At 42.0% G+C, this 22281-nt stretch overlaps 1 protein-coding gene across 1 annotated transcript in view; it reads right to left on the reverse strand.

The window, feature by feature from the left end:
• Nucleotides 1–22281, reverse strand: part of PLBD1 (phospholipase B domain containing 1) — an 86524-nt gene that overhangs the window by 11067 nt on the left and 53176 nt on the right. The window contains exons 5-8 of the mRNA XM_043441508.1: nucleotides 20522–20662; nucleotides 19755–19899; nucleotides 742–942; nucleotides 493–633 (exon numbers count right to left, since the gene is read on the reverse strand). Of these exons, the coding sequence (XP_043297443.1) occupies nucleotides 493–633; nucleotides 742–942; nucleotides 19755–19899; nucleotides 20522–20662 (628 nt within the window). The remainder of the gene's footprint in view (nucleotides 1–492; nucleotides 634–741; nucleotides 943–19754; nucleotides 19900–20521; nucleotides 20663–22281) is intronic.

The raw sequence follows: 22281 nt of genomic DNA on the forward strand, positions 1-22281 counted from the left end.
TGGCTTTGCACACACGCACACACATGTAAGATTACACTGTCATGGGACTTCCCTGGTGGTTCAGTGGTTAAGACTCCACGCACCAAGGGGTGCAGGTTTGATTCATCCCTGTTCGGGGAACTGAGATCCCTTATGCTGCATGGTGCGGGCAAAAGAAGTATTAATTGAGCTGCTACTCTGTACTAGGAAAAATCATCACTGTGACTTAACCAGTGCATGCAACAGGAGTCATAAATAAATAGTACAGAAAACTTTTTTTTTTTAAATAAATAGTACAAAAAAGAGTACATTGTTAGATAAGAGTTTGAGGTGTAGGTTTTACATGTGCTGAACCTTGTCATTCTTTCCCTGTGTGATAAGCAACAGCATTCCCACCCCTGCATCCCCACCATACATACCCCCCATTGTACATTCACACACCACACATTATCCATCATATATGTGTGTGTGCACACACACACACTCATCAGACTTCTAGCATGAAGAAAGTACCTCTCCGCAGAACAGCAGTTTGTTCAGAATATTCTACATATGTAGGAATCTGCTCCACAATGTACAGAGTGCCTTCGTCAAGGCTGTGGTTCAGATTTACCTTCTTCAGGTCCAGGACCATGTACTGATTGTTATATGTGCCTGAAGCAGAGAAGACATGAAGACAGGGCGTGGGTATTGCTTGGCTGGTTAACTCAAAATCTAAAAAAAACCGTACACACCTAAACGTTATTCTGCAGGGCCACTTACCAGAGTTGTATTTTGAAAAGACGTCTGCCCACTGCTTGCCATTGTTAGCCATCATATTGGCCACCCGGACTCTTTGCCAGGCCAGGAGAGACTGGGGTACCACGTGCTGCAGCAAGGTTTTATTATACACGCTGTTTGTGGTCTGCAGCAATACCAACCCACTGCTGAGAAGGTAAAAGTCATCCAGAGACTCCAAAAACCCTACAGGAAACATGAATATATGAATCGGTATACATACGTGCAAAATATCAAATCATCATTGTTAATGTAGAGCTTCACATATACAATGCATTTTGCAGAGTATCAGTTATTATTTCTTTTGGGGGTTTTTAAAAAATGATAAGTGGAGGATAATTGCTTTACAGTGTTGTTGGTTTCTGCCGTATATCAGCGTGAATAAGCCATCGGTATACACACGTCCCCTCCTTACTGAACTTCCCTCCTACCTTCCATCCCATCCCACCCCTCTAGGTTGTTACAAAGCACCAGGTTGAGCTCCCTGCATCATCACACTGCAAATTCCCACCGGTTATATATTTTACATATAATATGTGTATATTTCAGCGCTACTCTCTCAATTCATCCCACCATCTCCTTCCCCCGCTGTGTTCACAAGTCTATTTATTCTCTGTCTGCGACTCTATTCCTGCCCTGCAAATAGGCTCATCAGTACCATTTTTCTTGTTTCCATATGTGTGTGTTAATAGACAATATCTGTGTTTCTCTGACTCACTTCAGTCTTTATAACAAGCTCCAGGGCATCAGTTATCATTAGTCTGTCCCAGCTTAGGTTCACCTCTGCAGCAGGTGCCAGTGAACCTCCATCCCTGGGTTCTCCTTTGAAAAATTTTAATTTTATGATTTGACGAAAATACATTAAATCAGGAACTAGACCTAAGGATGCATGATTGACAAGCAAAGTATGAAATGAATTTTAATGACTATTCATTCACCACTTGGGCTGGAGTCATTTTGCAGTGTTTCATCTGAGCAACCATACTGGCAGCCTTGAGCAAGCTCTCTGATAGAAAATCTCCACAGGATGGAAAGCTGTATTTCTGGCCTGATACTCTTGCTAATTCACTCCTTATTGTAGCAGCCTCGATGGACACAAGAGGGCAGGCGTTCTTTAATATGTGTAAGTAAGTGACTAATACTAACAGGAAAGGAATAGTCTTTCATTCAAGAGCAAGACTGTTTATAGAAGACCAAAAAAAAAAAAAGTAAGCCATCCAGAGTTCCGGAACAAAGAAGATAAACTGTCTTACAAAAAACTTTAGTCAAGGAGTCTAATTTTATAATTTCGAGTTTAAAGTTAAAGAAAGGAAAAGGTCCAGGGGAGGGACAAAGTCCTGAAATACTGCACTATAAGAGAAACAAGTGTTCTTTGAATATGTAAAATTATATTCTTGCTCTAATCTGTCACTAGCAACTTTGGAAGGCACACTATGTTAGATAAGGATAGAGTGAAACACTCCGGTGTGAAAGCCAGCTGGCAAATTACATTTCATAGTAAGCTTCTTAATAAATTTAATGAAGAGACAAAAGAGAACCCTTACAGTTAATAAAGCATCTTCCAGGACTTAGAAAATAACCACCTGAGGTCTTCCCTGGTGGCACAGTGGATAAGAATCCGCCTGCCAGGGCAGGGGGCACGGATCAGGTCCAGCAAGATTCCACATGCCGTGGGGTAACTAAGTCTGTGCACCCTAAAGCCCGCACTCTGCAACAAGAGAAGCCACTGCAACGAGAAGCCCTCGCACCGCAATGAAGAGTAGTCCCAGCAGCTAGAGGAAGCCTGCACAAAGCAACGAAGATCCAGTGCAGACAAAAATAAATAAGTAAAATCTTTTAAAAAACGGACTTTCAGAAGGTTTTTTTTTTTTTTTAAATAGCCACTTGAATTATAAACAATGACAACTCTCCTCTAATTCCATTTAGATCTATTGCTTAGCACAACCCGGAAGAGATATTCTTCTTATCCTACCAAGTGTATTTAAAACGTGCCCCGTTTGGAAAAGTGACATCAGCATCGCAGGGGTGTGGGACACTCCCTTTATCTCTCCCCCTCAATCTACAACCAGTAAAACCAGTAAAGCACCCATAACTCAACAAAGGTGCCTCTGCCCCACACAGCAGGATGCTGGAGAATTCCACACACCTGTTATCTAAAGGGGGGTGGCCTGGACCACGTGGAGGAGGAAGAACCAGAGGAACAGTGAAAGCAGTACCTGTCGTCCTGAACCCCTGGCCACAATGGCTGGGCCCAGAGCCCGGGAGAAGCCCGAACCGCTCGCTGGGCAGGTGGCACGCAGGAGTCTGGTGGCCTGGTCACAGCACGCCCAGCCAACAGGCAGCTGGAAGGCAGCGGCAGCAAGCCCTGCAACCCTGTTCCTCAAGCTACAGGGGCGCCGCGACTCAGCCCCCCCTCCCCCACTGCCGCCAGCAGCAGCACCCACAACCCCAGTCTAGGCAGGGACGCCCGGTTTCCTTTCACCCCCTCCCTCCCCACACCCAGGACCTGCACACAGCCGAGGAACCTGCCATCTTGGAGCCCCAGGGGGCGCCGCCAGCAAGACCAGCAGCAGCAAGGCACCACCAACACCGGTGACAGTGAGGGCCCCGGGCCACATCCCTGACAGAGACAGTGGAGGGCGGGGAGTGGCAGCTCTCAAAAATAACCAGAGGCAGCTCTGGGGAAAGAACCCACTCCCCGTCGCAAAAAAGAAAGAAGAAAAGGAAAGGAAAAACCCACAACAAAACCAACTTGCGCTATATCGCCACCTACTGGAGAGCAAAAGAAAGGCACCTAATTACTAAACTGCAGGCGGATTCTTTACCAACTGGGCTATGAGGGAAGCCCCAATGACTAAACTACTCAACAGTTACTCAAGTGGGGGAAAAAAGTTTTACCTAAAGAAGAAATATTTGACAATTCAAATTTACTGGATGAAGCACAAGCTGGAATCAAGATTGGCGAGAGAAATATCAATAACCTCAGATATGCAGATGACATCACCCTTACGGCAGAAAGTGAAGAACTAAAGAGCCTCTTGATGAAAGTGAAAGAGGAGAGTGAAAAAGTTGGCTTAAAACTCAACATTCAGAAAACTAAGATCAGGGCATCTGGTCCCATCACTTCATGGCAAATAGATGGGGAAACGATGGAAACAGTGAGAGATTTTATTTTCTTGGCCTCCAAAAATCACTGCAGATGGTGACTGCAGCTTTGAAATTAAAAGACACTTGCTCTTTGGAAGAAATGCTATGACCAACCTAGACAGCATATTAAAAAGCAGAGACATGACTTTGCCAACAAAGGTCCATCTAGTAAAAGCTATGGTTTTTCCAGTAGTCATGTATGAATGTGAGAGTTGGACTATAAAGAAAGCTGAGCGCTGAAGAATTGATGCTTTTGAACTGTGGTGTTGGAGAAGACTCTTGGGAGTTCCCTGGACTGCAAGGAAATGCAACCAGTCCATCCTAAAGGAAATCAGTCCTGAATATTCATTGGAAGAAGACGCTGAAGCTGAAACTCCAGTACTTTGGTCACCTGATGCGAAGAACTGACTCACTGCAAAACACCCTGATGCTGGGAAGGATTGAAGGTGGGAGGAGAAGGGGACGACAGAGGATGAGATGGTTGGATGGCATCACCGACTCGATAGACATGAGTTTGAGCAAGCTCTGGGAGTTGGTGATGGACAGGGAAGCCTGGCATGCTGCAGTCCATGGGGTCTCAAAGAGTTGGACATGACTGAGCAGTTGAACTGAACATTATATAAATTTTTGTATAGGTAAATATTATATTTCTCCTCCTGTATACACTGCAGTGTGCTCATTCCCAAAATGCCCTCCCCCTGCCACCCTTCCCCTCTGGTAACCACTAGTCTGTTCACTGTATCTATGTGTTTGTTTTTGTTTGGTTTGGTTTGTTCATTTATTTTTAATTTATTTTTGTATTCCACATATGAGTGAAATCATATGATATGTGTCTTTCTCCATCTGACTTACTTCATTTAGCATAATACTTTCAAGGTTCCCAAATAGCCAAAACAATCTTGAGAAAGAGGAACCTAGCTAGAAGAATCATGCTTCCTGACTTCAGACTATACTACAAAGCTACAGTCATAAAACAGTATGGAACTAGCACAAACAAGACACATCAGTTGCTTAACTTCATAGACTTGTATGTCCAGTTTTTTTCCCCAGGTTTGGGTAGTCCGCAACTGTTATTTCTTTCAATACACTCTCTTCACTCTCCCTTCTCCTTGCTGGGATACCCATTACCCTAATGATACATTTCCTAATGGAGTCAGATAGTTCTATAGGATTTTCTTTTTTGTAGACCCTAATTTCCTCTCTTCTATCTATATCATTTCTAGATTTGTCTTTGAGCTCACTAATTCTCTCTTCCATGCGGTCTCCAGTATTTCCAGTTCTTTCTAATGCAGGCTTCATCTCATTTATTAAGTTCTTCAGCTCCAGAGTTTCTATTTGGTTCTATTTTCGAATTTCAGTTGGTATTCAGAAAATACCAGTTTCTCTTTGGTATTCTTTCTGTTCATTAATTTCATTTCTGAGTTCACTGAATTGCCTTTCAAAGTTTTCTTGTAGCTCATTGGGTACCTTCACAGGGATCTGAATTCTCTATCACTTAGATAATGTTATAAACCATTAAAAACTTAAAATGTGTTCATTTGCACATCACATGCATTAACTGCTCCAAAGTTTTTGAAACCATAAGCCCCCGTGTCCTTGTCTTCTGAAGTAAAATATTGACTCAAGAGTTAATCATTGGAAAATGTGAAGACATAGAAAGAAAAAAAGAATAGCTGTTGGGCTGGGGAACTGGTAACAATTTAGGATATAATTCTGCCATACAGAAGAATCACTGAACTCCCAGTTCCCTGAAAGACATGGATAAAGGCCTGACATACATTCCTAAGTTGTTTTTACAAGAAGCAGACCCCACCCCCCTTTCATCTGGAGAGATGAAAACTGCTGGCCACAAGGACAAAGGCCCTAGACTGGTTGAAATGATGGTGCTTGAAGCTTCACCTTGATGCCAGCCAATCCAAGAACTGTCGATTAGCTGATCATGCTCTGCTCCTCACGCTGTGAAACGCCTCATTACCCTCTTCAGGGTGGGTCGTATAGTTTTGAGGGCATTAGCCCTCTGTGGCCCTCTTTGCCTGGCAAAGCAATAAAAGCTACTCTTTTCTACTTCACCCCAAACGCTGTCTCTGCATTTCTATTCAGCACCAGTGAACAGAGGCTGAATTTCAGCAATACTCTGAAGACCAAAAACCTTCCTTCCTTCCAAAAGAGTAGACTCATTGTTGACCAAGGACATGAATGACATACAACTCAGGGTCAGGCATGAGGATCATGACTGTAAAAATATCTGTGCTGCATGTCTTCACCCCTCGCTTTATCCATACTTAGCAATGGGACGTTGCAGCACCTCCTAGCAAGAGGCATTGTCTGTTTCCCCACCCCTTAAATCTGAACTGTTTTGGCTTAACAAAAGGTGCCAGTTCTAGCCTAGGCCTCAAGAGACCTTGCACACTTCTTCTCACTCTTTTATAACCCTGTTACAGCTGAGAAAACTGGTACAGCCTAGCCTAGTCTCCTAGTGCAGGAAGGCCAGCCTCTAGCTAGGCAGCCCCCAAAGTGAGGCAGAGTTCATCCAAGATCAACAGAGCTGCCCACCCCACCCCAGCCAACCACGGATGCATGGATGTGCCCAGCTGAGACACCGTCCTGTACACTCAAAAGCAATACTAATCACATATGAGTTTACAGCACAAACTTGTGGAGGTTTAGCAACAGCCAGTATAATAATAGTAATCCAGTTACACAACATATTTTGTTTTCAAATGTCTAACTGCCATTTGATTTTAACAGAGATGGATGTGACACTTCGGGAATAGTTTTCTTTTTTAAAAGGAAAAAACAAAGTAATATCTTGGCACCATACTCACCTTTCTGCTCAGGTTTTTCCCACAGCTAAAGAGGAACAATATCACTTCTCAGACCTTGGGGAAGGCAATCACCTATGCTGGGCTGTCTGATGTCTCGAAGCCTATCTGATACTCACTAAAACTTTATTTTAGTTTTAGTGAGTACTAACACCTACTAACTAAACACCTACTAGATCCCAAGCATTGTGCAGTGACCCCAGCCTAGAGACGGTAGTAGAATTCCTTCAGCTTCTCCAAAAGTCACATGCCCAGACTGCTCTCCCTGCCCACCTCTGCGCCACTCTGAGTCTCCACCGGGAGCCCTGCACTAAGGTGGCTGCAGTGGGAAAAACCTCTGCTTCCTCCCTAAGAAAAGGTGTTCTCCATGTCATCCCACAACATGAAATCTTCCAGTCATTTGCTCTGTCTACTCCACAATGGACTCAGTCTTCCTACCTTACAGAATGGCATTCATTTACTTCTCTTTCTGGCAAGAACCTAACTGGTACCAACCAATTTCCCCCTTCACTTTCCAGTAATTATTCTTCAACCAAGTATGGCTGGTTTTTTGTTTTTCAGCACATTTCTGCTTTGCCCTGCAATAGGAATGTGATCAATGAAAGATTCATACTATTAGATATTCAGGCACGTGAAGACCATACACTGGAGTCTGAATATCCTGAAGTAGCTCAAATAAAACAATAAGTATAATTCTTATTCTAAAGTGATAATAATCTCTTGGGCCATAAAGATGGCTGAGCACTGAAGAACTGATGCTTTTGAACTGTGGTGTTGGAGAAGACTCTTGTCCCTTGGACTGCAAGGAGATCAAACCAGTCAATCTTAAAGGAAATCAACCCTGAATATTCATTGGAAGGATGATGCTGAAGCTGAAGCTCCAAAACTTTGGCCACCTGATGTGAAGAGCCACCTCACTCTAAAAGGCCCTGATGCTGGGAAAGACTGAAGGCAGGAGGTGAAGGGGATGACAGAGGATGAGATGGTTAGATAGCATTTCGCTCTCAAGGACATGAGTTTGAGCAAACGGGGAGATAGTGAACAACAGCAAAGATTATACAGAGTAAATATGAAGAGGTGGGTGTACATTTAATCAATGTTCAATTATTATCTACATCAAAATTGTTTGCTTTTCTTCAAGAAGAAGTTATTTACTTTAGGTTATATTACTTGTTTACTGTTTCCTTTTCCATCTATCCCATAGCATGTAAGTTCCACCAGGGCAGGAACTTTTTCTGTCTTGTTCACTCCAGTGGCAAGAATAGGATTTGACATGTAGTGCACTTGTGCTCAGTCATGTCCAATTCTTTGTGACCCTACGGATTGTCAATGGAATTCTCCAGGCAAGAACACTGGAGTGGGTTGCCATTTCCTTCTCTAGAGGATCTTCCAGACCCAGGGATCGAGCCTGTCTCTCTTGCATCTCCTGCATTGGCAAGCTGATTCTTTACCACTGTGCCACCTGGGAAGCCCCTTGACACATAGTAGGTGCTCAATAAATAACTGTTACGTACAAGAGAGAAGGAGAAGATGGTGGTGACTAACATTTATAGTGTACCTACTACACATCAGAAACTTTGCTTTAGAAGGATAGATACTTTCATTTGATCTTCACAAAAAGAGTGCTTAGATGAGCTATTTTTCATTTTTTTAAGTATTTAGCTTTTTAAAGCTTATAAACAGCATTGTCAGGGATAAATCTAGAACTGAATCTCAACACATGCCTTTTCTACCCTAACATACGTCGGACAAAATTGAGGGGAACAGTCATGCAAATGGCAACAAGACATACGCACAATGGAGCAGAGACATTAGAACCAATTAAGGAGAGGGTGAATCATGGGGAGCTGCATGTTTAAACAGGGTGGAGGTGGACCAGTCAATCAAGAAAAGTGTGGAGAATGAGGTGGAATTTCTGGAAAGATAGAAGGGAAGAAGCTTTCTTTTGGCTAGGTGGGGAAAGATTCAAGGCAGGGGTGGCCTGGCAGAAGTTATCAGCATCCTGGTGCTAAGTTGCTTCAGCGTGTCCGACTCTTTGCGACTCTTTGGACTGTAGCCCGCCAGGCTCCTCTGTCCATGGGATTTCCCAGGCAAGAATACCAGAGTGGGTTGCCATTTCCTCCTCCAGGGGATCTTCCCGAGCCAGGGACTGAACCCACATCTCTTACATCTCCTCCATTGGCAGGTGGGTTCTTTACCACTAGCACCTCCTGGGTGTCTATTCAGTATCTGGGATACTGAATAGATACAAAGAGGAACATAAAAAAAGAGTAAGGTACACAGGAAAGCAGGAATGAAGTGCTACAAAATCTATCTACAGTCTTTGGAACAGGTGACCGAGTTCTACTTTTATTTAGTTCTACTTTTATTTCTTCTCCTCCTTTGGTTCTGCTAAGATAAAAGAGGTAACATGAAATTAATAAAAGTAATTTACTCCATTAAAAATGTTTACAACTATAAAGGCAATTTAATAACAAATGAAAGTAGTAATATTATGGATTATGAAGGAGACTGGGCTACATTTTCCCCAGGCATTGAGGATATTCTTTTATGTTCCTACTTTCAAGTATTGGAACTTCAAACAGGAGAAGGCTGAGCAAAATCATGTCTGCCCAGACCAGAAGGGCTGCCAGAGTCTAAAAGGATAGATTTGGAAACCCAATCAGTTAGAAATGCCTAGGGTGCTTGTTTGAATGCACCAACCCAGATCAACTGGTTAAGAATTCCTATGGATGGCACTTTAGAATCTGCATTTTTAACAAGCTTCAGAGGAAACTGTAAGGGGTATGTACATGTGTGTGGGAGGCGATGGAATGCCCAGATGTAATGCAAAGTAGGAACACATGCATGCTTGGTGAAACATACCGAGTGTGCTCTAGAGAGCTCCACTTACAGATAATTAAGCGGGAAGCCTCAGCCTCACAGGCATCATCATTATTTACTGTACTCCTCAATTAGAACACTTTGAATAGGTTCCAGCTTTGGTTCCCACGCAAAAGTTCCACCCACCCGTATCCCAGGAGGCCCTTTGAGTCCACGGTCTCTTAGTTTTAACCATTTAACTTAGATACAAACGGAACCATTTCTGAAAACAAACCCAAAAAAATGGGTATTTTGTAGTCAGATATATTTTGCTTGAACCACACTGCCCAACCTCTGCGCAGTATGGTTCTGAAAAGGCTGTTTAACTTCTCTGAACCTGTTTATTTGAAAAATACTGATACAATACCCTCCTTGTTAGGTCTTTATGAAAATTAAGTGACATAATACACACCAAATGTGTATTATGCATACACTGAGTGTCAGTTATAATGCTGGACACACAAGTAGGAACTAAACAAATGTTAGTTTGGGGGGCTTTTTTTTCTTTTTATTTCAAAGACAGGTTAAGCACAAATGAGTTTAAAATAACTTACTTAAAACTTGGGTGCTGCCTAATTCCCACACAACTAGTTGGGTCCTATTCATGTCATTCCTGTTAAGGTCCTAACTTGCTTCAGTGGGGTCTGACTCTTCGAGACCTGGTGGACTGTGGCCCACCAGGTTCCTCTGTCCCTGGGATTTTCCAGGCAAGAATACTGGAGCGGGTTGCCATTTCTCCCCAACCCAGGGATGGAACCCACACCTCTTCTGTCTCCTGCACTGGCAGGCGCGTTCTTTACTAGTGCAACCTGGGGGGCTTACAGAGGATCAACTTACGGGTCCAATCCCTACACTGTCTAGGTGTGCATCTGAGATGCCTTGATAACAATTCCTGAACATCTTAGACTCTTATTTTCAAATCAACAGCATAAAGGGAGGGTGCTAAATAAATTAGTTTTAAAAACATGCAGTTTATTAAAAAAAATAAAAGGGAGGGCAGGATGAAGAGAAGACAGTGAGATTGTGATAGAGATGATGATCTCTTCAGTAGGCCCTTCTCCACCTCTCACTGAATTTCCCATCCTTCTCTCTCCAGTTTCCACATGTCCACATCAGGATGGAAACCTGTCTGTAATCTGTCTGCTGTCTCCTTTCCTTTTTCTTTCCATTATCTTTCTCCTCCTTCCTTGCCTCCATAAATATTTATTCAATGACTGCCATGTGCAAGCCTCTGTACTGGCCCTGGGGATGCAGACGTGAATATGGAACATGGGCTCTGAAGAAGTTACCCACAGGCACCAGGGAAGCTGAAAGGACGGGTAGCTGGTTCTGCCTGAGTTAGGGAAGACTTCGAAGAGGAGCTCTTGTGAGACTTTTGTTAATATGGAAAACATTTGGGTAAGATGCATTAAAAGGCAATAAAAATGCGCATAGGGTGAACATTCCAGTAGCAACACAAAGAAATTGGGTGATTCCTCCCACAAGTAAAAATGATAAACTGTATGGTGGTGGTGGCCTAGCCACTCAGTCATATCCGACTCTTGTGACCCCGTGGACTGTAGCCTGCCAGGCTCCTCTGTCCATGGGATTTCTCAGGCAAGAATATTGCAGTGGGTTGCCATTTCCTTCTCCAGGGTACATTATGATTAATTGGGGCTTACCCAAGGAATGCCAAGTTGACTTAACATCTGAAAATTAATCAGTGCAACTCACTATATTAATACAAGATGAAAATTAGATGATCATTTTAATAGAAAACGAGAACTGCATAAAGTGCAGCACTTATTTATGATAAAAACATAAAAGTAGTAAGAGACGGAATCCTCTTTAACCTTATAAAGGGTATCCACAAAAAGCCTACAATTAACATCATACTTAATGGTGAATGCATACTTTTTCACTTAAGATCAGGAACTAGGCAAGGATTTCCATGCCACTTCTAGTCTATAGTCTACAGTCCTGGAGGTCTTATCCAGTACACTCGTGGAAGAAAACAAAGACAGACAAGGAAAGGGGGAAGTAAAACTGTCTTCCTGCAGAGATGGGCTGATGATGCATCTAGAAAAATCCCAAGAAATCTACCAAAAAAAAAAAAAGTTATTAGAATGATAAATGAACTTAGAAAGTTCTCAAGATAAAAAGTAAGTATACAAAAAATAGTATTTTGATATTGTGATGGTTTTAAAATTTCCACAAATTCCTTGGCAATTTTCCCTTGAAATGATAGATTCTAACATCCTCTTCTTGAGTGTGGACTAATCATAACAACCTCCTTCTAATAAATAGAATGTGGTGGAAGTGACAGCATGTGACTTCTGAGACTAGGTCATAATAGTCACTGCTGTTTCTGCCTTGTTCTTTTGGATCACTTGGTTTGCGGGAACCAGGAGCCCTGTTTCAAGGATACTTGAGCAGTTCTACAGAGAGGCCCATGGAGGGAATCGATTCGTCAGCAGCATCTTGTTGACCATGGAAGTGAGTCACCTTGGAAGTACATCCTTTTGCTTCAGTTAAGTTATCAGAGATTTCAGCCCCTCAGGCTCTGAGTCTTTGCAGACACAAGCCATCCTAACTGGGCCCTATCTAAATTCCTTATCCATAGAGACTATGAGATGCTAAACGATTACTGTCATTGCTTCAAGTCACGAATTTGGGGCATGACTCGTTACATGGTGATAGATAACTAATGCATACATACAAGCAATGAACAATTGGAAAAGGGAATAAAAAACTGATTCTGATTACAGTAGCATCAAAATTCACTTAGGATTCAAATAAGTTTAAGGTATGTAAGCCCAATATACTAAAAACTACAAAAAAATTGCTCAAATTAAAGAAGAAGACCTAAATAGAGAAACAATATTTGTGGATGGGAAGACTCAGGATTACTGACATGTTGATTCTCTCTGATTGATTTAGAGCTTCAGTGCAATAGAAATCAATAGATCTTTTTTTTTTTGACAAGAACAAATTTTATTTTTAATACAATTTCTAAAGGTTACACTTCATTTATACTTATTACAAAATATCTGCTGTATTCCCTGAGTTGTAAAATGTACCCTGTAACCTATCTTACACCCTATAGTTTGTACCTCCCAGTCCCCCTACCCTCTGTAAGCCCTCTCTCCTCCCCACCAGTAACAACTAGCTTGTTCTCTATAAGTCTTCTTTTCTTGTTATATTCACTAGTTTGTTGTATTTTTTAGATCCCACATATAAGTGATTTCATATAGTATTTGTCTTTCTCTGTCTGACATAAGTGAAATAATTCACTTGGCATAATGCCTTTCAAGTCCATCCATGTGTTCCAAATGGCAAAATTTCATTCTTTTTATGGCTAAGTGGTATTCCATTGTGTGTGTGTGTGTATATATATATAATATATATACCACATCCTCTCTATCAGTCATCTGTTGATGAACACAGGTTGCTTCCATGTGTTAGTAATTGTAAATAATGCTGCTATGAACACTGGGGGGCACATATCTTTTCAAGGTAGTGTTTCTGGCTTTTTTTTTTCTTTTTTGGATATGTATCCAGGAGTGGAATTGCTGGGTCATATGATAGTTGTAGTTTTAGTTTTTGAGGAACTTCCATACTGTTTTCCATGGTAGCTACACCAATACAGATTTCCACCAACTAGTGTAACAAGGGTTCACTTTTCCCCACATCCATTAGAGATATTGAGCAGAGTTCCCTGTGTCATACAGTAAGGTCCTTATTAGTCATCTATTTTACATATGTGTTGTCTGTTTAAGTCGTGTCTGACTCTTTTGCGACCCCATGGACTGTAGCCTGCCAGGCTCCTCTGTCCATGGAATTTTCCAGGCAAGAATACTGGAGAGGGTTGCCATTTCCTCCACCAGGGAGAGCCTAGCGATGGTGGCAGAAACTAAGGATCCAGAAAAGTACATAAGCTTTTTTTTAAATTGTTTTTCAAATTAATTAAGTAATTAATTTTTGGCTGTGCTGGGCCTGTGTTGCTGCAAGCAGGCTTTCTCTATTTGCAGTACATGGGCTTCTCATTATGGTGGCTTCTCTTGTTGCAAAGCAAGGGAGGGCTCTAGGCACGTGGGCTTCAGTAGTTTTGGCACACGGGCTTAGCTGCCCTGTGGCATGTGGAATCTTCCCAGACAAGGGATCAAACCTCTTTCCCCTGCATGGACAGCAGATTCTTATCCACTGGACCACCACAGAAGTCCCGGTGTATAACCTTTTATCTGGGAAGTGTTTCCGAGCTATAGTGAGGCCAAGGGGGTGTGCCAGCATGTCTCCCAGCTTATGTTCCCTGGCTATGTCTCCTTAGCCTCTAGAGGAGTGGGAAACCTGAAGCCTGTCTGAAGCTGAAGCTCCAGGCTAAGTAAATATGTTTTTTTCACAGGAATACTTGGGTTTTATTTCCACTTGCTGTCTGTGCAGTGCCCTGGGGGTGTCTGCCTGCTGAGAATTGTCTTTCTGGTGGTTACAGCCCTGTGGAGCTCAGGAATGCTAGTGTCCTTTGCCAGCAAGGCCAAGGGATCAAAGCGTGTCCCCTGTGTGGGTTGCACGTGCTCAGCGGCGGCTTTAGCAAGACTGCTGGGGAGTGTAGCGGGTGGGGCGCGCTCACTGGCTTCAGAAAGACAGCTCTCCAGCCACAGCCAGGAGGTGGGGGAGTGGTGCGACCACTGTACCTGCAGACTTCAGCAAGGACGTGGGACAATGTCACCACCATTCATCCTGCCTGCTTAGCTAGGCAGCTGGTGTTGTATTCAAGCTCACCAACCTGTTCTAGCATGCTAGGTGGAGAATGCAACAACCAGGTCCATCAGTGCCTCTGCCTTCAGGAGGGTTGTTTTTTTTTTTTTGCTCTTATTTATTTATTTTTGGCTGTGCTGGGTCTTGGTTGCTGTGCAAGCTTTTCTCTAGTTGAGGCGAGTGGGAGCCACTCTCTAATTGCAGTGCGTGGGCTTCTCATTGCTGTGGCTTCTCTCGCGGTGGAGCACGGGCTCTAGGGCACACGGGCTTGGTAGCTGCAGCTCCCTGGCTCTAGAGCCCAGGCTCAGTAGCTGTGGCACACAGGCTTAGTTGCTCTGCGGCATGTGGGATCTTCCCAGACGAGGGATCGAACCCGCGTCCCCTGCACAGGCAGGCAGATTCTTTCCCACTGAGCTACCAGGGAAGCCCAGGAGCTTTTCAACTGTCCCCTGCCTCTCCAGCTGATGCCTTTAGACCGACAATGAATCTCCTTCACATATGGCCCTTTACAAGCTACTGTTACTCTGCTCGCTCTGAGGGTAAGATCACATGCAAAATCCTTTAATAGGGGAATTTCACATTCCTATTGCACTTTGGAATCCTTGGAGCTCAGCCCTGTTGGGTCTCTAAGCCAGGAGTTTTGGGGGCTCGTCTTTCTGGGGCAGACCCCAGGGGCTAGGGAGCCTAGGGTGGGGCACCAATCCCTCACTCCTCCTGGAGAAGTGGTAGGCTCATGAGAGTCCTCCTTGTCCAGTGTTGCTGCATGCAATAAGGGGAGAGGTCTTTTGCAAGACCATGTCTCTGCCTCTCCTACCTGCCTCAATGTGTTCCTTTTATTTTGTGTTGTGGGAAGCATTTTGTCTAGTTTTCAGATCTTTTTCAGAGGGAAATGTTCCATACTTAGCTGTAGATTTAGTGTGTCCATGAGAGCCCATGAGTTCAGAATTTTTCTACTCTGTCATCCTGGACACTGCCTTAAGACCTTTCTAGATTAAAATTGGGGATAATATATTAATTTGTTTCCTTGAATAACCTCCTCTATTTTTATGAAGTCAGCTGGGACTCTTGGTGAACACAGAGCATGAGATTGGCTTGAATAAGTCTGGGTGTGCTGGGATAAGCAAATCCTTTTGCAGTACTGACCAAGGCACAGTGAAGGATTACTAATGCTCCTCCTACCCCTCTATGCTGGAGGACAGTTTTGGGAGTGCCCTTGTAATAATTCTTACTAGGCAATTATCCCTCAAGGATTTTGGCAACAACAACAGAAATATACAGAAAGTCAAGATCTGCTATAGTAATTCAGCAGTCATATTTTTTTTTTCTTCTTGAAGATGAATATCAATCTTCTATCCATATATTGATCTATAACACGTTACGTGGTTTGAGTTGCCTGGATTGTTGCCTCAGCCTTCTACACGTTCTGTTGGAAGCCTCTCTTGTCCACTGCTCAGGAGCTTGGCATTTTGTAATTTTAAACTGCAAATCTATTAATGTCACTTCCACTTCTCACTTTAATGGTCTTGCATTGCCCTTCATTCCCTCCCTCTGGGCTTCTCTGAACTTTTTCTTGCCTACAGGCTTTTACATGTGCTATGTTCCATGTGGAACATTATCCTGTTATCCCAATTGGTCTGGCCAATTTAAAATTTACACTTGCTTTTGTGTCTTAACATAAACTTTACTTTCTCTTAAAAGTTTGCTCATCATCCCCAAACTACTCTGCCCTATTATTACACAAATCACACTTTAAGCATTGCTTTCTTTGTTTGTCTCTATTTTTCACCAGAAGGTAAAATTTTGTTAGAACAGAGACTGTCTGTCCTGTTTTCCATCACAAATACTCTGTCTAGCACATTTTAACTGAAAATCGTAGATGAATAAATTATATCATGACTTGATCTATCAGTTCTGACTCAACAATTCTTAGTATATTTATCCATATTAGGAAGAACCTCTAAGTCCTGCTACTCTGAATACAAAACCAACATCACAATCCTAATTCACTCAATCTACCGTGGCATTCCTCCACCAAAGAAAAACAAATCACCCAGCTTCTTTTCTGGGATCAACAGTACCTTCACATGGCATAGAGTTCACAGCAAAGCTTAGTTCCACACCTATTGAATGAATCCAATGTGACCAATTGCTTAATTAAATAATTCTTTCTAATATAAATAAAATTCTACATAGTTTTCATGTTTGCTGTTGAGAACAAAGCAGTTTATTACAGAAATTATGAATTACAGTGCTCCACTGGCTCCTATAAAAAAATCTTGGAGTAAGAAAGATGTCTTTTGTTTTCTCTCAGTTATATCTATACTTCTGTATCTGTCTATTCTGTAAGGAAATCAACCCTGAATATTCATTGGAAGAACTGATGCTGAAGCTGAAGTTCCAATGCTTTGGCTGACTCAAAGAGCCAACTCATTGGAAAAGACCCTGATGCTGGGGAAGGTTGAAGGCAGGAGGAGAATGGGGACAACAGAGGATGAGATGGTTGGATGGCATCACCGACTCAATGGACATGAGTTTGAACAACCTCCAGGAGATGGAAGGACAGGGAAGCCTGGTGTGCTGCAGTCCATGGGTCACAAAGAATCAGACACAACTAAGCAACCGAACAACAATAATACATGCAAATATCAGCAAGCCAAACGTTTTCATATGAAATCCCTCCATGGCCTTCCCCCTCACTACTTTTGGGATCCAGGACTGTTAAGATTGAAGAGGTTTGAAAGCAAAGATTTCAGGTAGCAGTTGAATTTTGCGTTTTATCAGAGTAGGCATGGTTCATTGTCTCAGTATCTTGCTGTACTTAAATTTTGGAACAAAGAATCAAAGCATGGTCTAACTTGCAGAAAGGAGTCCTCCCCCTCAATACTAAAACAGTTCAGCAGACAACAACAAAGATGAAATCCAAGTGGTCTTCAAGGAAGGATCAGGTCACAAGGACAGTAAAACAGACCACTATTCCCCTGGTCAGAATTCCTGATAGAGTAAAGCTAGTATTATCAAGAACAACAGAACCAGAAGAGGCAATAATACTCTGACAAAAATACTCTTTCAAAGGTAGATATGACAGGTGATTGGTATAACCACCCTGTAAGTTGCATATTTGTAATTAGAGCTTGGTGTCCACATCATACCCATGTAGGACACTTGGATGTTGGGTAAGAACTTCCCCCTTGTCTTTTTGCTGGTAATGTTTCCTGTAGAGGTTGCAAACCAGCTGTTGAGGGCAATCCCAGTCATCAGATACAATTTCAGGGGTTTACACAGTGGATTTTGTTTTTTAAATCCATATTTCTCTCTTGAGAAGCTAGAGGATATGGAAATACTGATCTCCAGGACATGTCCGGGTGACAACAGTCAGTAGGTGTTGAACAGCTGACTCCCTTTCAATGGACCCTGTCTTTGCTATAATTGTTTCCACTTCTATTTACTTTTACTGACCCCTTTTATTCACTTGTATCATCTTCTCATCCCCTTTAGGCATGCATGTGTGCACACTCAGTCTCTTCAGTCATGTCCAACTCTGCGACTCCATGGACTGTGGCCGACCAGGCTCCTCTGTCCATGGGATTCTCCAGGCAGGGAGAGAATGCCCTCCTTCAGGAGATCTTCCTAACCCAGGGATCGAACCCACACCTCTAACATCTCCTGCATTGGCAAGTGGTTCTTTACCATTAGCACCACGTAGGAAGCCCATTGCAGACATGAGCCCCCTGGGAAGCCCCCGCTTTAGGCACAGGAATTTGCAATTCCTACTCTACAAAGACTGTCCCTTCTCATCCATTTCTACTTGCTCAAATTCTAGTCATCACTCATGGTTCATCTCAAATGTCAACTTTTTCCCTTTTCCCAACAATCAGATGTGAGTTATCCCAATTTTGAATACTCACAACATTTCTAATACTTCTTTTGTAGCCTATATAGTATTCAGCAGTAGCATTATTATCTGTATTTTATTTGTCTTGTTAGTATAAGACCTATAAGCTTGGGACAACGTCCCTTGTCAGCTCAGGAGCAGTTATGGAATGAGAACGACACCCCTTTTCCCTAGGCAACATAATTCTCCTAAAAGAAAAGGGGGGAATGAGAGGGTAACAGGCAGGAAGGCCAGGGGTCTCCAAACGGAGGAAAGAGGCTGCAAGTGCCAGACATTTTTATCTCTCTTAAGCGGCAGGAGGAAACAAACCAGCGATGTTTTTTCTTCTCTATACAAATTTAAAAGGAGGTTTCTCCTAAAATGCTGTGTTGCCATGACACCTGGTTTCACCTGAAGCTAACTACTCTCAAACCTTGAGTTAACCAATACATTTCTTTTTCTTATGGAAATGTTGTCTTAAGCTATGACTCTATCTTCAAGTTGGTTCCGCCAAATGGCCCAACCTACTTACTCAGGTATTGTTCCCCTAATCTATATAAATGAAACTATTTGTTGGTAATCTGCCCTTCTACAAGATTCAAGTCAATCATTTTATGGCCAGGGATGAATTATCTGGTGCCATTCTAAGTTTTATGACATTCCTTTCTTTTCATTAACAGATTGTGAGTGACTATATAACAATAATGTATCTTGCCTGAGGACAGTCTTTGGATTAAACCCTCTGGCTAATTCTGTTATCTTAAAACATAAATTATGGGAGCAGGTCTGGCCTTTACAAGGATGTATTCTGCCTGAGGACAATCTTTGGATTAAACCTTCTGGCCAACTCTGTCATCTTAAAATGTAAATTATGGGAGTAGGTCTGGTGAGGTCTTTACAACCTCCAGACATTCTTTGGATTCATTGGAGAGTATATAATTCCATTGCTAATACTAGCAAAGGGGTACTCTTTTGCCCCCTTCTGATGCCTATGTCAGAAGCTTTCTCTATCTCCTTTATACTTTAATAAAACTTTATTACACACACACACACACACAAAGACCTATAAGCTTGTACATTCATTCACTCATTCATTCAGCAAAAATTTATTTAAGTACATGTTGCCACACACTAGGTAAAGTCCTGTGGATATTGCAAAGAATAAGAGAAATGGGTAAATCAACCATACTTCGACTAAAAAAAAAATCATATAAAAGAGTACTGGAGACAGGCTCTCAAGGAGAAACTGCAATCAGGATCTTTCTTGCTCATCTTTGTGTCCACTGCAGAGCCTCAGAAAGTGACTTGTACTTAATAAATACTCAGTTGGCATTTGTAGAAGTTGCCAATTTTTGGCAACCCTCTTAGCATAGTTTATGACATACTACTTTAAGTAAAAATAATAGAGTTATAGTTCTTCAAACAGCATTCTAAAAACCAGTTTTCATTAATATATGTTAATCACTAAACATTTCTTAATCCACTCCAGTTACTCTGAATCACCAAGGTTTTATCCTGAAATAGGACTCAAAGTACTGAGATGTCCCTCTAAATTTAGTTACCTGGGTAACTGCTGAAAGAGAGGCGACTGCTGCTGGTGTCTTTATCAACGATGTTGAAGTCCCAGTGTTTATATATCCTGAGCATGGCTGCATATGTGTACCAGCTTGAGTGAGCAAAAAAGATGTTCTCAAATCCAGGAAGAACCTATAGCCAGAATCACAGTGAAGTAAACAGATAACTGACTGCAAATGTGGGAAATGTACAAGGATTACATCTATTGAGGTGTTTATTGCTATATTTGGTAGTGGAAAATCAACCTTTAATGTACACAAGACAGATTCTGTCCTAGCTTCCAAAATGGAAGATTCTAGAGTGTAGGAGTGGCAGGTACATACAGCATGAGAAAAATGATGGAAGAAATAGAAGTGCTGTGTGCATGCTAAGTGGCTTCAGTGGTGTCTGAGTCTTTGTGATCCCATGGACTGTAGCCTGCCAGGGTCCTCTGTCCATGGGATTCTCCAGGCAAGAATACTGAAGTGGGCTGCCAGCTCCTCCTCCAGGGGATCCTCCTGACTCAGGGATCGAACCAACATCTCTTGAGTCTCCTGCATTGGCAGGTGGGTTCTTTACCACTAGCGTCCAAACAGAGAAAACATCATGTACATCCAATTCCCTCTATCAGTTCCTTCCAGTTCTTAACTTCCATGACAGAGGAACCCATGAGGTGATATGTAACTACAGCAGGGCTGATGAGATGCCATGTTTGGGTGACATATAGAAAGAATCTCCACGGACCAGAAGAAGGACAATGAGAAAGGCTACTCACCTTAATAAGGGCAGAGCAATGTCCCATGTCCCATCTCTTAAAAAACTTCAGGCTGGAGTTTTTTGTGGGAGAAAGTGAGGGAATCAGATCCAGCAGGTCTCCAATAGCATTCAGGAACTGAATCTGGAACAGGGTGATGGGCTGGGGAAAGACAAAGACTGCACTTAACATTGATTTGTTACTATCACATGTCATTTTCTATCGGGAGGGTTCCCCTTGTTAGGTATCCACTACATCATTCCTTTGTGAAGAGTCCCTCATGTAACAGATACCTAGATTTTTTTGTTCTTTATGAAATAATTTTTATTACTTTATAGTTTACAAGACGTTTTAGCCTGTTATCCACAGATTTGAGGAGTGGGTTCTGGGAGAGGAAAACAAACAAAGCACTCTGCTTGCATTTCTCTACCGCAAGTTTTTTCAGTCTTGGCACGAGTGATACATACATACATATGTGCATGCCCAGTCATGTCTGACTCTGGGACCCTGTGGACTGTAGCCTGCCAGGCTTCCCTGTCCATGGGACTTCTCGGGAAAGAACACTGGAGTGGGCTGTCATAAGATCTATAGTGGAAATTCTTTCCACTCCTCTTCTCTGCTCAAACCTCAATCCTGTCTCCAGCTTACCACTTGAACTGGTTTCTAGCGTCTCTCTCTAGACTTTTAAAAATGCCTTGTATGTGCTAAGTCGCTTTAGTCGTGTACTACTCTGCAACCCTATGGACCATAGCCTACCGGGCTCCTCTGCCCATGGGGAGTCTCCAGGCAAGAATACTGGAATGGGTTGCCATGCCCTCCTCCAGGGAATCTTTTTAAAAATGCCTTACAAATACATTTTTTTAAACATAAATGACAGTATATTTTATGTGCTTCTTTTCACCTTGATTTTTTTTTTCCTCTTCGTATCTTTTGGTATCTTGGGGACCTTTCCATATTGGATGTAAAAATCTTCCTCATTATTTTAAACAGTATGTTAATGAATGAATGCATTATAATGTTTTAAATCAGTATTTTATTGGTGGACTTTCAGGTGGTTTTCTAGTCTTTTACTATTAAAGACAATCTTCCAATAATCAGCCTTGGACACATTATTTTCTATGTGTGTAACTTTGTGTAGAATACCTTTCTAGAGATGATTTTGATTTTAATAGATATTTCCATATTATCTTCACAGGGCTTCCTTCAATTATACTATTACAGCCTCAACAAAGAATTAAACAATTAGTTTATTTCCAATTTGATAAGGAAAAAACAGTATCTGGTAGCTACATTTAAGGTAGACTATTTTCAAAGTCTTTATTGACTTTGTTATAATATTGCTTCTGTTTTATGTGTTGTTTTTTGTTTTGGCCATGAGGCATGTGGGATCTTAGTTCCCCAACCAGGGATGGAACTCCCCTGCACTGGAAGACGAAGTCTTCGCCACTAGACTGCCAGGGAAGTCCCCTCACTGTAGTTTATCTTGACATTTATTAGTACGGCTAAGTATATATTTAAGAATCTTTGGATTTACTTTTTGTGAACTGTTAGCATGCTTTATTTTTCTACTAGGTTATTCTTTTTTATCTGCTTTTAAGAGCTCCTTAAGTCTGATATGAATTGCATGATTTTTTCAGTTTGTAATTTGCCTTTAAATTTTTTGCCTTTAAAAATCAAGAATGATATCATACATATGAAAGAATGAAGATGTATATGCACATTTTAAGAAAAAAATAATAAAAAATAAACTATGTACCTGCATCCCAGTTAAAAAATAAAAT

Source organism: Cervus canadensis, chromosome 21 (genome assembly GCF_019320065.1).
Source record: "Cervus canadensis isolate Bull #8, Minnesota chromosome 21, ASM1932006v1, whole genome shotgun sequence".
NCBI classification, from domain to species: domain Eukaryota; kingdom Metazoa; phylum Chordata; class Mammalia; order Artiodactyla; family Cervidae; genus Cervus; species Cervus canadensis.